At 40.7% G+C, this 16,400-nt stretch overlaps 1 protein-coding gene across 7 annotated transcripts in view; it reads left to right on the forward strand.

Annotated features, from left to right (window-relative positions):
- MYO1B (myosin IB) overlaps positions 1-16,400 on the forward strand; it is a 188,859-nt gene that overhangs the window by 89,729 nt on the left and 82,730 nt on the right. For all 7 annotated transcript variants that reach the window (XM_043577349.1, XM_043577342.1, XM_043577346.1 and 4 more), the window contains exon 5: positions 13,990-14,094. In XM_043577349.1, coding sequence (XP_043433284.1) covers positions 13,990-14,094 — 105 coding nt within the window. The remainder of the gene's footprint in view (positions 1-13,989; positions 14,095-16,400) is intronic.

Raw genomic sequence — 16,400 nt, forward strand, 5'->3', positions numbered from 1 at the left:
AAGTTATTTTAAGCTTACTGATAGAATCTTTATTTTTATAAATTTAGACCATTGTTAATAGCCTCTTGTGAAACTGACAAATTCTGATTCTGTTCCCTCCCGTAGAACCACTGCCATGCCATTGGGTAATAAGGGTAGCTGTCCCACATAAGTATTTCCATTGTGCTGGGCATTGTGCTTTAGTGTGTTACACATAGAAGTATTCTTCTTACCCCCATTTTTATCATGGGGAAATTGAGCCACACAAAGGCTAACCAAGTTGCCCAAACTTCCCAGTGAGTAAATGGCAGAGATGAGATTTTGAGCACAAGTAGTATATATAGCTCTAGAGTCCCCACTTGTCTTAGTTCAGCCTGCTTTAACAGCATACCATAGACAGGGTGGCCTAAACAACAGATACTTCTTTTTCTTTCTTTTTTTTTAATGTTTATTTAGTTTTGAGAGATGGGAGAGCAGGGAAGGGGCAGAGAGAGAGGGAGCTATAGAATCTGAAGCAGCTCCACGCGCCGAGTTGTCAGCAGAGTCTGATGCAGGGCTCAAACCCACGAACTGCCAGATCATGACCTGAGCCGAAGTCAAGACACTTAACCGACTGAGCCACCCAGGAGCCCCCAGACATTTATTTTTAAGTCGTGGAGGCTGGGATGTCCAAGATCAAGGTGCCTGCTGATTTGGTTCCTGGTGAGAACCTTCTGTCTGTTTCCTCACATGGGAGATAGAGATGGAGATGGCGGGAGAGGGGGAGGGAGGAAGGGAGGGAGGGAGAGAGGGAGAGAGAGAGAGAGAGAGAGAGAAGAACACTAATCTCAGAGCAACTGGGTGACTCCGTTGGTTGAGTGTCTAACTCTTGGTTTCGGCTCAGGTCATGGTCTTGCAGTTTGTGGGATGGAGCCCTGCGTTGGGCTGTACTGTGGCAGCAAGGAGTCTGCTTGGGATTCTCTCTCTCTTTCTCCCTTTCTCTCTCTCTCTCTCTCTCTCTCTCTCTCTCTCTCCATCCCTCCCTTCCTTCCTCCCTTTCTCCCTCTCCTTCTCCCTCCCCTCTCTGACCCCTCTCCTGCTCTCCCACACACGTGTGCTCTCTCTCAAAATAAATAAACTTACAAAAAAAAAAAAAAAGAACACTAATCCCATCATTGGGAGTTTTTGAGCTTTTGAGGAACCTCTGTACTGTTCTCCATAGTGGTTGTATCAATTTACATCCTCTCCAAGGGTGCAAGGGTTTCCTTTTCATCACATTTTCTCCAACGCTTGTTATCTCTTGCTTTTCTTCATTTTGGCCATTCTAACAAGTGTGAGGTGATGATTTTGTAACTTTGAATTGGAATTTTGAATTACATTCTTGAATTGGAATTTTGAATTACATTGCCCTGATAATTAGCGATGTTGAGTATATCCTCAGGTCCTTGGTAGCCATTTGTATATCTTATGTGGGAAAATATCTATTCAAGTCCTTTGCCTATTTTTAATCAGATCATTATTATTATTTATTGCTATTGAGTTGTAGGAGTTAGTTACATATTTTAGATACATGATCAGATACATGATTTGCCAAGTATTTCATGCATTTTGTAGATTGCCTTTTCTCATCGATTGTTTCTCTGGCTCTGCAGAAGCTTTTTTGTTTGACGTAGTCCCACTTGTGTGGTTTTGTTTTTGCTGTCTGTGCTTTGCATGTCATAGCCAAGACAATATCAAAGGGCTAAGACCAATATCAAAGGGCTTTTTCCGTATGTTTTCTTGTAGGATTTTTATGGCTTAAGATCTTATATTTAAGTCTTTAGTCCATTTTGAGTTACTTTTTGTGAGTGGTATAAGATAAGGGTTCAGTTTTATTCTTTTTTTTTTTCTCAACGTTTATTTATTTTTGGGACAGAGAGAGACAGAGCATGAACGGGGGAGGGGCAGAGAGAGAGGGAGACACAGAATCGGAAACAGGCTCCAGGCTCCCAGCCATCAACCCAGAGCCTGACGTGGGGCTCGAACTCACGGACCGTGAGATCGTGACCTGGCTGAAGTCGGACGCTTAACCGACTGCGCCACCCAGGCGCCCCGGGTTCGGTTTTATTCTTTTGCGTGTGAATATCCAATTTTGCTGGCACCATTTATTGAAAAGACTGTCTTTTCCCCATTGAGTATTCTCGGCTCCCTTGTTAAATATTAGTTGACTGAACATACATGGCTTTGTTTCTGGGCTCTCTATTCTGTTTCTTTGGTTTATGTGTCTTCAAAAAAATTTTTTTTTAATGTTTATTTATTTTTGAGAGAGAGAGAGAGAGAGACAGTGTGTGAGGGAGGGAGGGGCAGAGAGAGGGAGACACAGAGTCTGAAGCAGGCTCCAGGCTCTGAGCTGTCAGCACAGGGCCTGATGCGGGGCTCAAACTCACGAACCATGAGATCATGACCTGAGTTGAAGTCAGACGTTCAACCAACTGAGCCACCCTGGCGACTCTTTGTGTCTGTTTTTATGCAAGTACCATACTATTTTGATAACTATAGCTTTGTAGTGTGGTTTGAAATCAGGAATTGTAATGCCTCCAGGTTTGTTGTTCTTTCTGAAGATTGCTTTTGCTATTTGTGGTCTCTTATGTAGTTCCATATGAATTTCAGGATTGCTTTTTCTTTTTCTGTGAAAAATGCTATTGGAATTTTGATAGGGATTATGTTGAATCTACAGATTACTTTGGGTAGTATGGGCATTTTAATACTATTAATTCTTCCAGTGCACGAACACAGGATATTTTTCCGTTTATTGTGTCTTCTTTAATTTTCTTTCATCAATGTCTTATGTTTTCAGTGAAGAGATCATTCACCTCTTTGGTTAAATTTTTCCTAGGTATTCTGTTGTTTTTGATGCTGTTGGGAATGGGATTGTTTTATTTCTTTTTCAGATACTTTGTTATTAGCATAAAGAAACACAACTGATTTTTGTATGTTTATCTTATATCCTACAACTTCACTGACTTAGTTTATTATAACCTTTTTTTTTTATGGCATCTTTAGAGTTTTCCATATATAAGATCATGTCATCTACAAAGAGACAATTCTACCTCTTTCTTTCTGATTCTGGTGTCTTTGATTTCTTTTCCTTGCCTAATTCCCCTGGCTAGGACTTCTACTACTATGTTGAATAGGAGTGGTGAGGGTGGGCAGCCTTGTCTTGGGCCTCATCTCAGAGGAAAAGCTTTCAACCTGTCACCATTGAGTAGGATATTAGCTGTGTGCATGTCATTTACGGCCTTTATTATGTGGAGGTACATTCCTTCTATACCCAGTTAGTTGAGAGTTTTTATCATGAAAGGATATTGAATTTCGTCAAATGCTTTTATGCGTCTCTTGAGATGATCGGATGATTTTTATCTTCTTATTCTATTAATGTGATGTATCACATTTATTGATTTGCATATGTTTGAACCATTCTTGCATCTCAGGGATGAATACCACTTGATGATGGTGTGTGATCCTTTTCACAAGCTGTTGAATTCAGTTTGGTAGTATTTTGCTGAGAATTTTGGCATCTGTATTCATCAGGGATATTGATCTGCAGTTTCCTTGTAGTATCTGGCTTTGGTATCAGGGTAATGCTGGCCTTGTAAAATGAGTTTGGAAGTTATCTCTTCTTGAGTGTGTTGGAAGAGTGAGAGGGATTGGTGTTAATTCTCCCCTAAATGTTTAGTAGAATTCACTAGTGAAACCATCTGATTTGGGGTTTTTCTTTTGGGGGAGGTTTTTGATTATTGATTCAATCTTATTTGATATTAATCTGTTTACATTTTCTATTTTTTATGATTCAGTCTTGGTAGTTTGCATGTTTCTAGGACTTATCCTTTTCTTCTAGGTTGTCCAGTTTGTTGGCATGTAACTGTTCAGAGTACTGTCTCTTCAGGTTCTTTGTATTTACATGATATTTGTTGAATGTCTCCTCTTTCATTTATAATTTTATTTATTTGAGTCCTCTCTCTTTTTTCTTGGTTAATTTAGCTAAAGGTTTGTCAATTTGCTTTATCTTTTCAAAGAACCAGCTCTTAGTTTTATTAATCTTTTGTGATGTTCCAATTCTGTGTTTCATTTATTTCTGTTCTAGTCTGTATTACTTCCTTCCTTCTGCTAACTTTGAGCTTAGTTTGTTCTTCTTTTTCTTCTTCCTTGAGGTATAATATTAGGTTTATTTGAGGTCTTTATTCTTGTATGCACTTGTGACTATAAACTTCCCTCTTAAAAGTTGCTTCTCAAAAGTTTTGGTATATTGTTTTTCTGTTTTCATTTGTCTCAAGGTATTTTTTATATAAAAATTTTTAATGGTTTCTGTTGCACTAAAATAAATGTCAAATCCAGTGTGCTTGTTAAGGTTCTGTGTGATCTTGTCCCTACCTACTTCTGCACCTTTCTCTCAGAAAGGTAATTGCACCTTGTGCTACTTTTTGTTAAAAATTTTGCTCCATATTATATATAGATAGTATTATGGGGCACCTGGGTGGCTCAGTCTGTTAAGCATCTGACTTCAGCTCAGGTCATGATCTTGCGGTTCGTGGGTTTGAGCCCCGCATTGGGCTCTGTGCTGGCAGCTCAGAGCCTGGGGCCTGCTTTAGATTCTGTGTCTCCCTCTCTCTCTGCCCCTCCCCTACTCATGCTCTGTCTCTCAAAAATGAATAAATGTTAAAAAAAGTTTTTTATATATAGACAGTATTTCATTATTTAGTGTCCCATCCGTTTTTGGATCATTCATCTGAATCTCTGGGTATGGGCTCTTAAACCTCTATTTGCTCAGAAGTTTGTGAGGTCTTTGTTCAGAACTCTTTCTTTACAGCAGGTACTTTAAGAGGACACTGGTGTCTTGGGAGAAAGTGTTTGCCTCTTTTCTATCACTAAGCAGTTCTTTCTTATGAAACAATTTAATTCTTAGAAGCAGTACAGCTTCTTGTTTGTTTCCAAGTTGACCAATGAAAATGGTAGCAAGGCAAGTTAAAAACTATGCCTCTTGACAGAAGGCATTTGTATTGGTGGTGTATCTCATGCCGCCTGCCCCTTCCCCCAATCCTTTTGACTGTATCTACAAGCCTACTCACTTCACACCTTTCTTTTTATTTAAGTGTGAAGGAGGAAGAGATGAAAATATTCCTAAGCCTATTAATTTTTTTAAGTTTTTACTCATTCTTCATCGTGACTAAAGATCTGATTGTATCACTTTGTTCCTAAGTGAGTCATCAGAAGTGGGTTGTGGTCATTGGTTTGATTGGTGTTGGCCACGTCTTCATCTCCGCTGGAACATACATTCCACAAAGACAGTGCATCTACTAATTAGCCATGTCAGTGTATGACCTCCTCCTTCTCAGAGTGTCGTAAACTGCACTGCTCCCTCCTGGAGAAAGATTCTATCACCTGGTGGGCTCATGTGTCTTCCTTATTGAAAAACAAAGTGGAGGTTGCTGGTACTATTTGAGAGGATTGGTGTTCATCCTTTTCTGAGAAAAACAAAAACGCCTCATTCCTCTGGGGGAAATCTAGTGGCGTGGAGTTCATTCTTCTTTTTTGTAGTTTTCTCTTCTCTTGATATTTTTTTAAATTAATAACTTGTCCTTTTGGTTTCAATATCGCATTCGCCACTTGGAATCCTTTTCTCCCAATTGTCTTCCCTAGATTTAGTCCTTCCTTGGATCCCTTTGTTCTCTGTCATAAGAATAGACAGTTGCTTGTCAGGGCCTTTGCTTTTCCCCTCCAGTGGGGCCATTCTGTTTATAATAGAATAACGCATTCTGGGTACTGCTTTGAGTGGGAATCTGGAGGAGGGTACCATACACATGCTAGGACAGCACTTCTCAAACCCTCTACCGTGGAACACCAGTCTCCCTCCTTCCCAAATCTCTTCCTGACTGATGCCAGAAAAAGGAAATAAAGGTATGGAAGAACCAATCTCTAATTTTTTTTTTTTAGCTTAAGCAGGCAAACTGAACCACCAAATTGCTGTAAAAACTTATGAGAGCCTACTCTCATGTGCAGACTGGTAACAGTCCATGGAACAACCAACTTTGAGTAGCAGGGGGTTTTGGATCATACTTTGGGTAGTACTGCCTAGAGGTCGTTTGATGCATTTGTCTCCATTTTGATCCACTGTGATTCCTGGACCCTGTGATGCTTTGGTTTTCCATTATCACTAAACCTCCTAGTGCCAGGAAGTAGACCCTACTCCTGAGAGTTGCTGTTTTTCTTTTCTTTTCTTTTCTTTTCTTTTCTTTTCTTTTCTTTTCTTTTCTTTTCTTTTCTTAAAGTTTATGTGTTTTGAGAAAGACAGAAACAGCACGAGTGGGGGAGGGGCAGAGAGAGGGACAGCGAGAGAACCCCAAGCAGGCTCCACACTGTCAGCATAGAGCCTGATGCCAGCTTGAACCCACGAAGCTGTGAGATTGCGACGGAGCTGAAACCAAGAGTTGGATGCCTAACCAACTGAGCCACCCAGGCATCCCAAGAGTTGCTGTTTTTAAATATCCACTCAACTATGCTCTTTGGTAGCTGCTAACAAGTTTTTCCTTTTCATTTCTAGATCCCAGCAGCATTGCCTACCTCTGTCCCCAGGGACACATCGTGCTTTGCTTACTTATTCCATTTTTTCCTACTTTTCTTTCATTTTGAAAGCAGTGATACAAAAATTGCTTCAAATTTTATCTAGGTTTTAGTTGTCATTAGACTATACGTTCCAGTAAAGTATAGAATTTATGTATTAATTAATGTCTGTTTCATGGAGATTACTTCCGGGAAAATTAAATGATGGAAAATAATACAGAGATTGCAGCATGGTAGTGTGAGGAATTTGGAGAGGGGGTTTAGTTATGTGGGAAAGAGGGATGCCAGGCTGTTTTTGAAATGTCACATCATCTTATCCACTAAAATTGTTTCTGAGTACACGGTCACTAAAAATTTTGTTACTAATTAAATGAAAGAAGACGAGAACTAATATTTATTGAGGGCCCAGAGTGTGCTATGTGCTTTATACGTAGTGTCTGTTTTCAGTAAGAATCTTTACTTGACAGCTTATACAGAAGTACCCTGCAGTATCAGAGGGCTTAGTTTATAAGAAGTAATTAATTTAACGAGGTTGTAAACCCCCTTGGCAGATGATGATGTTATTGGGCTTAAGCATCGGGTACACTCTTATGCTGGATGATTATATAATGTGGGCACTCAGGGAGAGGCGTGAACTCTGAGTCCTTTGGGGCCCTATTTAATTCATTACTGCTGTGCTAAATAAAAAATTCATCATGCCTCATAAAAGTGCCCAAGTATTTCTAGGCAGTGAACTCAGAATTCACTACCGTGAATACAGATAGTTTATGGAGAATCATTCAAGCCCTGATAGGGGGCAGGGGGGCAGAACATGAAGGAATCATCGTAACTACATTTTTCAAAGACATCAAAATGAATCTGTGGGCCTAAGAAGATGATCCTGACGTGAGAAAACATTATGAATTATTTGGTTTCTAATTTTACAGTTACATCGGTTTCTAGGAACTCTCTAGCCGTCTGCTAAAAGAGTTATGGAGCCTGTCTTGCTCATTAAGACCTTTGGTTCTGAACCCCAAATGACCTTGTACTACTTTGCATCTCTTTACAGAGATATCACATCGAAGCAGAATAGCTAAGCAAACAGAAACCCCAAACACAGTGAGCTTTTGTTTTGTTTCTTCCCCATGTGAGAAAGGCCTCTCTCGATCCACGTTTTATATGAATTATCAGAGATCTTGTGGCCAACTCTCAGAAGCAAAGCCACTTGTATACATAGTTGTATTTCAATAAAACGTGGCCTGTCATGACTCCTCTTAGAGTAAAGGCTGCGTTTCTCATTGCAAGACCCATGCGTTGTGTCCCATGCTTAGAACAGTTTGCGGTTGCCTGTCTGGTTAGTTTGGATATGCTGCAGCTGGGTCATTTGACAGCATTGCAGACAGATGACTGCCAAGAAGGGTGTTCCTCCGTGTTGCAGCATCCTTGTTTCATTGTGCACAAGGGTGGCCTCGTTGACTTGGGGAGTCTTACTGTTGAAGTCCCTGGGCCAGCAGACCTATGTAAGCTCAGTCCCTAGAAAAACTTGGGTATCCTAGGCAAGGAGATAGAGAGGTATAGGAGCAGATAAATCTGTCAGTTTTTGTGTGTGTGTGTGTGAATGTGTGGTTCTCTCTGTTTGCTGTATGTGTATGTGTTACATGATCTATATGTGATACCGATGGTGTTGCGTGTGCAATGAACGGATACCTGTTAATTCCTGGATGAATTTAGGAGAAATTCTGGGAAGAAAATCCAGAATAAGCCTTGCTTATATTCATACCTTAAAAAAAATAGTTTTTAATGTTTATTTATTTTTGAGAGAGAGAGACAGAGCGTGAATGGGGGAGGGTAGAGAGAGAGGGAGACACAGAATCTGAAACAGGCTCCAGGCTCTGAGCTGTCGGCACAGAGCCTGACGCAGGGGTCGAACTCACAAGCCGTGAGATCATGACCTGAGCCGAAGTCAGATGCTTAGCCAACTGAGCCACCCAGGCGCCCCATAATCTTTATTTATTTTTGAGAAAGAGAGAGAGAGAGAGAGAGAGACACGGAGTGCAAGCGGGGGAGGAACAGAGAGAGACACACACACACACAGAATCCAAAGCAGAGTTCAGACTCTGAGCTGTCAGCACAGAGCGCAACGTGGGGCTTGAACTCACAAGCCGTGAGATCATGACCTGAGCTGAAGTCAGAGGCTTAACCGACTGAGCCAACCAGGTGCCCCCATACTTTTTTTTTCATGATACAGTGACTGAGTCCACGGGAGCTTGCTGTGAACATGCCCCGGTTTTGATGTTTTGGTGCAAATGTCTTTCATTGAAATGTTTGTGTTTCCCTTCTCATTCACCTACTGCTATTTCACGATGCTTTTGTTCATAAAAATATTACTGTATAATTATTATGTAATAATTGCCTAATAATATATAATATATATTGTTCACAACCTTTTGCAAGGTACCAGAGAATACCAAGGTAAATTAGTTATCATGTGTTTCTTATCAGGAATTTAAAATGCCCAGAATCATAAACTGTCTTCTGTAACCCCTTTACATTGTTTGTCGAAATGAATTTTGATCTGGATCAAAATGTTGTAGGCCATTTTCCTATTAGTGCAGAGTATCTATTAAGCCCTAGATGTTCTACCATTTTCTAGTGAGAAGAAATTTTTACTTTGAAGACTCAGTATTTTGTTTGTCTGACTGTTGATGAATTTTAGGGTTCAAGTTACATTCAAACATATATGTACATAAATTTATATATGAGTGAAAGAAAATGATGAGCTGAGAATTGATTCTAAGCAAATGCTGTTATGTTTTGCCAGTTTTAAATGCCAGTGTACTCAGGGCTAAAATAGCAGTGCTTTTAGAATTTTGAGTACATGTGAAGAATATACCTTTTTGTCTCAAATAGAATCATTTTATATTTTTACAGTATACATGAAAGGCATTGTTGTTAGTATGATTACTGGATTAAAGTATCCACAGTCTGTGTTGCTTTGGAAAATGCTTATAATTTTATGCTGTGATTGCCAAGGTCATGGTTAGTTGGTTTCCATTAACAGTCAACGTAACTCAAAATCTAGACTTTGAAATGCAGAAGATGAAAATTCTTGATTCTTAGAAATATATTTCATTCATAGAGGGTATTGCAGCAAGTTTTGATTTGGATAAATATCTGAATACGTGAATGAAGATATAAATTTATTTGAACTTTAGCACAGAGGGGCCAAAAGGAAATGAAGCAGAAAGCTTCATGAGATGACTCTTATTTCCTGTTTCCAGCATGGTGAAATGTTATGAGAACAGTCTTCTAAACGATGTTGGAGCTTACAACTTCTTCTTACTGTTCTACTTAATTCTCTAAAGTAGTGAGCAGCTCATGAACTACTTAAGTTAAAGAGCAAGTATTATGTCAGGAAAAGAAATTATGAGTGTTGTCTCTGTGAGATCATGAGACTGTTTAAAGAAAACTACTCTTAATCCTGGCTTCCAGAAATGAATTATTAAAATAAGCCCAGTATTAGATTTCCTGAAGATAGCGAAGAATTGAATGTACAAACTTTTTTTAACAATTTAGGAATAAGTATCCTTGAACAGTATTTAAAAATTGTATTTGAATGACTTACATAGAGTCACTAAAGGTAATTCCTGATTTCAGTGAAGTTAACTCATCTTTGTATCTCAGTAGATATTGTGAGTTTATATGCAATTCAACAGCTAGGTAATGTAAGTCCAATTCAGATTCCGAAAGATCTACATCTTGTACCGTTTTTTAACAGATTTGACTCTGAGAAAACTTGATTCTGTTTCATACTAGCCGTTAAAAATTCTCTGAGAGGCCAAGTCAATTACAACAGCCACCAGACAGATTTGATTCTTGGTTGATTCCCACCCTCCCCTCCCCATCCAGCATTTTGTTCCTTAGAGTCCATCCTGGACCAGAACAGGATTTCTAGAGAATTTGGTGTGGTCATGTATCTGAAGTTTGAGGTTTGGCTGCAGTGAGGTCCATAATCATTGGAATAAGCAAAACAGCTTAGCCTGGACTTCTGATATTTATTGTCAGTTTACCTAAAAGGAAACTTACCTTTTCACCTAAAATATGTTTATGTATGTGTGTGTGTCTAAGTGTAGTTGCCACTATCTGAGACAGTTTTTGTGCCTGTGAATGTTTTTAGTCTTCTAATAGTATACTAAGTCGAAAGACCAGAAATTCTTGCCAAGAAAGAATATAGTAACCTATGTGAGGGTGTAGGTGAGTATGGGGAATGAAGGTAACACTGAGAAACCAGAATGATGAGAAAGCAAGCCTGGAGATGAGTTGCTTCAGAGGCCGGTACAGAGCTGGGACACGTGGGCAATTCAGGAGAGGTGGCCCCGAGTTGGAGACCTGTCGGCACCGGATGTCAGGAATTTATTGGGAGGGCAGCGTCACTTGAACTTGAAAGCCAGAGAGTCTAGAAAGAAAATCCCCTGATGGGACCAGAAAAAGAGTTCTAGTTTGGGCTGATGGGTGGAGGGAATTGTGGCACCAGAAGTCAGAGGACATGTGATAACATATAAACTCATTGTCCATGTATAATTCCCCAGCTTTTAGAGACTTAAACCCCGAGAACAGTGGGAAATGTGGTTCGGGAACTTTATACAGTGGACGGTGTGTGAAGGAAGGGACCCTGCCCTTTGGAGGAAGGTAATCGCAAAGATGAAAAGACTGGCGTTTCTTGGTTACAGTCCCTAAAAGGAGACAACAGAAATCAGTCATCACAGACCACTGGAGAATCTCTTTGGACCCATTTTCTTTACCCAGAAAGCAAATTGGAGGAAGACTTAACTCCGACCATTGCAGAAGTCCCCAGCCTCCCATGTCATTTCTCAGGGCTCCACGAGATCCTTTAACTTTCCTACAACCCTACTTGCTCGTACTCCGTGAGCAGTCACCTTAGGCCTTCAGAGCTTTGTGTGATCTGAGTAGATTTTTCGTGCTCAGTGGCTCTGTTAGTCAGTGCTTTTGGGTTGCTCTAAAACCCTAAAGCAAGTGTTGGCAATGTGCCCAAGGTGGCATTCCACTTGTTCATTTATTACCTCATGGTGGGGGGTGGGACTGGAAGCCACCTGCCTGTCATAGTGTGAGAAATGACAGTGTTGACATTTGCCCCCTTACACACCTGAGGGCACAGGTATCGTCACTCACACCTGAGGAAGGCTTCCTGCTCTTGGACAGTGACACCAGTGCACAGGCTTCAGAGAAAGCAAGATTTGGGCGACTGGTCTTCTAACCTCAACTGCCCAAAATGAGGGTGTGTGTTGAATTCTGCTGACAATTAATAGTTGAGCTGTTCCCAGACCTTGGTATGGAAAATCAGAATGAAGACAGCTCAGTGAGAAACAGATTCCATGGTAAACCAGTTTGGAAAACGTAGCATTCAGGATCCTTCTCCAGAATTCCACAATGCACATGATCCTCTGATAAACCCTTTAAAAAGTAACCCATTTCACTTCCTCTAATTCACGGTGACTCTAAATTCAGTTGACTTTGGACCTCATTTCCCCTGAATATCTATCAATGTTCCTTGGCACACAGTATTAAAAGATCAGGTTCTGGGAGGCAGATGCTGGGAGGGCCCACAGGCTGATAGGTAGACACCAAAGAATAAAACCACCGAAAACAAATCTTGTCCTCCTTTGAGCTAAGAAATCTTCGTGTGCCTCAGGTAGCCAGCTTCTTTTAGCAGTTTACCTTTCAGAGTTACGAGTGAAATCTATGAATACAACCGTGCCCTGAAAAAGCTGTCTTTCTTGTTATCAAATCCTTACATTAGCTGCTTAGGGTTTTTGTTTTTTAATGCTTATTTATTTATTTTTAAGGGAGAGAGGGAGCATGAATGGGAGAGGGGCAGAGAGAGAATCCTAAGTAGTCTCCACACTGTCAGTGCAGAGCCTGACACGGGGCTTGATCCCATGAACTGTGAGATCCTGACCTGAGCTGAAACCAAGAGTCGGACTCTTAATGAACTGAGCCATCCAGGCACCCCTAGCTGGTTAGTGTTTTAACTGAGTTGAAGAGTCATTAATTTAGTCTAGTTGTGAGCAGACCAGTCGGATTTGGAAATATTTAGGGGGATAACAGTTCTTTTAAACTTTGAAAATACTTTTGTGGGGCGCCTGGGTGGCTCAGTTGGTTGAGTGTCCGACTTCAGCTCAGGTCATGATCTCACAGCTCATGAATTTGAGCCCCACATCGGGCTTTGTGCTGACACCTCAGAGCCTGGAGCCTGCTTCTGATTCTGTGTCTCCCTCTCTCTCTGTCCCTCTCCCCCTCATGCTCTCTTTCTCTCAAAAATAAATAAACGTTAAAAAAAAAATACTTTTGTAAAGCTACCAAGTTATTTTTGAGTTGAATTACTGTGTATGATACAGTCATCGTGTATAAATGATTGCTTTAAGAAGATAGTTCTGACAGGTTATTGGCCGTATTACTCGGCAAAATTTTCTTCTTCCTGGTGATAACCTTTAAGCACAGTTCCTATTATATCTGAATTAATGACATGTCATTGAATAGAAAGCACAAATGTTTTATTATTTTTTAGTTTTTACATTTTTTGTTTTTATTCAAAATCAGTGTTAACATACAGTGTAATGTTAGTTTCAGGAGTAACAGTACAAGGATTCAGCATTTCCATACAACACCCCGTGCTCACCACAGCATGTGCCCTCCTTAATCCCCATCACCCATTTTACCCATCCCCCAGCCTCCCCTCTGGTAACCAACAGTTTTTTATCTATAGTTAAAAGTCTGTTTCTTGGTTTTCCTCTCTCTTATTTCCCCCATGATCATTTGCTTTGTTTCTTAAATTCCACATATGAGTGAAATCATGTGGTATTTGTCATTCTCTGACTTATTTCACTTAGCATTATACTCTCTAGCTCCATCCATGTTGTTGCAGATGGCAAGATCTCATTCTTTTTTATAGCTGAATAGTATATTCACTCATCAGTTAATGGACATTTGGGCTCTTTCCATAATTTGGCTCTTGTTGATATTTGCTATAAACGTCAGGGTTCCTGTATCCCTGCAAATCAATATTTTTATATCCTTCGCGTAAATTCCTAGTAGTGCAGTTGGATCATAGGATAGTTCTATTTTTATCTTTTTGAGGAACCTCCATACTGTTTTCCAGAGTGGCTGCACCAGTTTGCATTCCCACCGACGGTGTAAGAGGGTTCCTTTCTCCGCATCCTCGCCAGCACCTGTTGTTTCCTGTCTTATTAATTTTAGTCCTTCTGACTGGTGAAAAGCACCCATATTTTAAAATATTTCCAAAACATTATTTACTCCCAGGTATAAAGACATCCTGACACATTATTAGTGGATCTTCTACCCCCAATTTCCTTCCTCCAAAAATTTTTTTTTACAGATTTCTGCTTAATTTACAAATACGGTTTGTTTCATTCGCAGAGGCCAGCAAGCTTGTTATGTCCTACGTAGCAGCAGTTTGTGGAAAAGGAGCAGAAGTGAACCAAGTCAAAGAACAGCTTTTACAGTCCAATCCAGTCCTGGAAGGTAGGATTTCCTGTGCACACTGGGTCAGTGTGACTTGAACAGTAGATCCAGCCCGCAGGGCCCTTCAGGTACCTGGTGGGCTGGGAGGTGGGCTGCAGGGGAAGAGGAAGGAAGAGATTCAGGCCCCGACCTGCCAAGCAAGTGAGCTGTGTCCTAAGAACTCTTGCCTTCAGGTGCTTCCAGGAGGAAACCGTTCACTCATCCAAAAGGAGCTTTTCCACTTACAGTCACTTTTTTCCGTTTCAATTTTTATTTGACTCACTTTGACTTGGCCTAAAAATAATCAACTGATGTTTGCGTTTGATCTGATGGCTAGGAAAAACTTGGTGAAAAAGAGCAGCGTGAGCACGGTGCTATTTTATCATTCAGGATAGCATACGTGAACGCTTATTTCTTTTGTTAGAAAGACTGTGCCAGAGAAACAGCTAAAGGATAGTTTTTTTTGAGGGTCACAGAAAGTCTAAACCTGACTTTAGAGTTCAGATTCTATGGTTGGCCATCTTTGTTAGTCAGGTTGGGCTGCCATAACAAAATACCAAAGCCTGGGTAGCTTAAATGACAGGAATTTATTTCTGGACTTCAGGAAGCTCAGAAGTCCAAGATCAAGGTGCTGGCAAAGTAGGCCGCTTGGCTTACAGGTGGCCACCATCTTGTTCTGTGCTCACATAACCTTTTCCTTGTGTGTGGCGGTTGGGGGCAGGGACCCTGGCTGGCTCTTGACCTCATCTAACCCTAATTACTTCCCGAAGGCCCCAGCTCCAAATACCATCACATTGAGGGTTAGGGCTTCAACATAAAAATATACATACATGTAGCTCATGCAGCCATCAGAAAAAGCCAGAGGTGAGCCCCTAATGCCATGGAAGTTGGCATAAAACATAGGTATAAACCGTTCTTTGCTTTGGAAATAATAAATCAGCCTTTCCCTATTGATGGCAAGCCCTTAATGTTGCTTTATATTGTATGCATGTCTTTGTTGTCACTTAATACAGTTGTTGGGATAGAATAGGGTTTCTCAACCTCATTTGGGACTGGATCAGTCTCTACTACAGAATGCCGTCCTGTGCATTCACTGGAAGACGTTTAGCCGCATCCCTGGCCTCTACCCACTAGGTGCCAGGATCACCTCTGCCCCCAGTCATTGCCATTGAAAATGTCTCCAGACATTACCAAATGTCACCTGGCAGGGAAGGGTCAGAACCATGCCTGGTTAAAATCTTTGGTCTAGAAGAGTAGGTTGGCTCGACTCTTTGTTCAAAGTCACGGAGGGTCAAGGCTTAACAGGGATTAAAGCAGAGCTGCTTTGGGGTGAGTCGGATACCCCCTCCCCAGTGTGGAGGGACAGAACCTTGCCTGTTGTCTTTATTTCCTAGACCCAGCCCCTCTTTCCTGCTTTATTCCAAGGAGATACCAGGCATCTTTATCCCTGCAGAAAGTGAAATAAGACTACTGAAAATACTTTAGCCTGTGAAAAGCAAAGGCTGAAGCATCTATTCCATTGTCACCGACCTTTCTTCCTCGTCAGTACCTTAATGAATAAAGAAGCTATTATAGAAAGTGCTGTTACCTTCATTTTATTTGGCTTTTTGTTTGCTTTGTCTTTTGCTTTTAAGTGAGGGTGATATACATGTATTTCTGTATTTGTTTACTTTAAGAATGCTGTGATATAAAGGAGAAGCACTGTGGAATGCTCTAGCTTGCATCTGTGATTAGAATCTGACCCTTTATTTGATGGTATTTGGAACTAGGCCCCAGCGCAGGAAATGGAAGAAATGTCTGCTGTGGGCATGTATTATCTTTTATGGGAATGCTTTACTTTTTAACTGGAACTGCTACTGTAAATGAACATTTCAAACAATGAACTTAAAAAAACAATTGAGGAATGTGTCTCAAGTGTTCTATAATGAAACACTTGTTTTTGATCCTGTGGCTCACAATAAAAGACCTTAGTGTTTAGCGCTGTGTGTGCAACTCAGATTTGTTTGATGAAAAGATGGTTTTATGGTGTGCAAATGGCGCCCTGAATAAAGTTTTTTTGAAGCAATTCCTTCACTTGCCCTTGACCTTCAAACCACAATAAACTGTCCTTTATACATCAGCATCTCAAGTTGGACTTTGGGCTATGCAAGTTAGTTAACTTGGCAGGCCTGCGTGTTCACACCCACCAGGAAGACTAGCCTGTGCAAACATGAACGATGTCATGGTCTTCATGACAACTAGAGCAGCGCTCTGCATTGTCAAGGTTGCATTTATGAATGCCTCTCAGCTGGTGGTAGACATGGATAATGATGCGATTCTCTTCAGTT

The sequence above is a fragment of the Prionailurus bengalensis genome, chromosome C1 (genome assembly GCF_016509475.1).
Source record: "Prionailurus bengalensis isolate Pbe53 chromosome C1, Fcat_Pben_1.1_paternal_pri, whole genome shotgun sequence".
NCBI classification, from domain to species: Eukaryota; Metazoa; Chordata; class Mammalia; order Carnivora; family Felidae; genus Prionailurus; species Prionailurus bengalensis.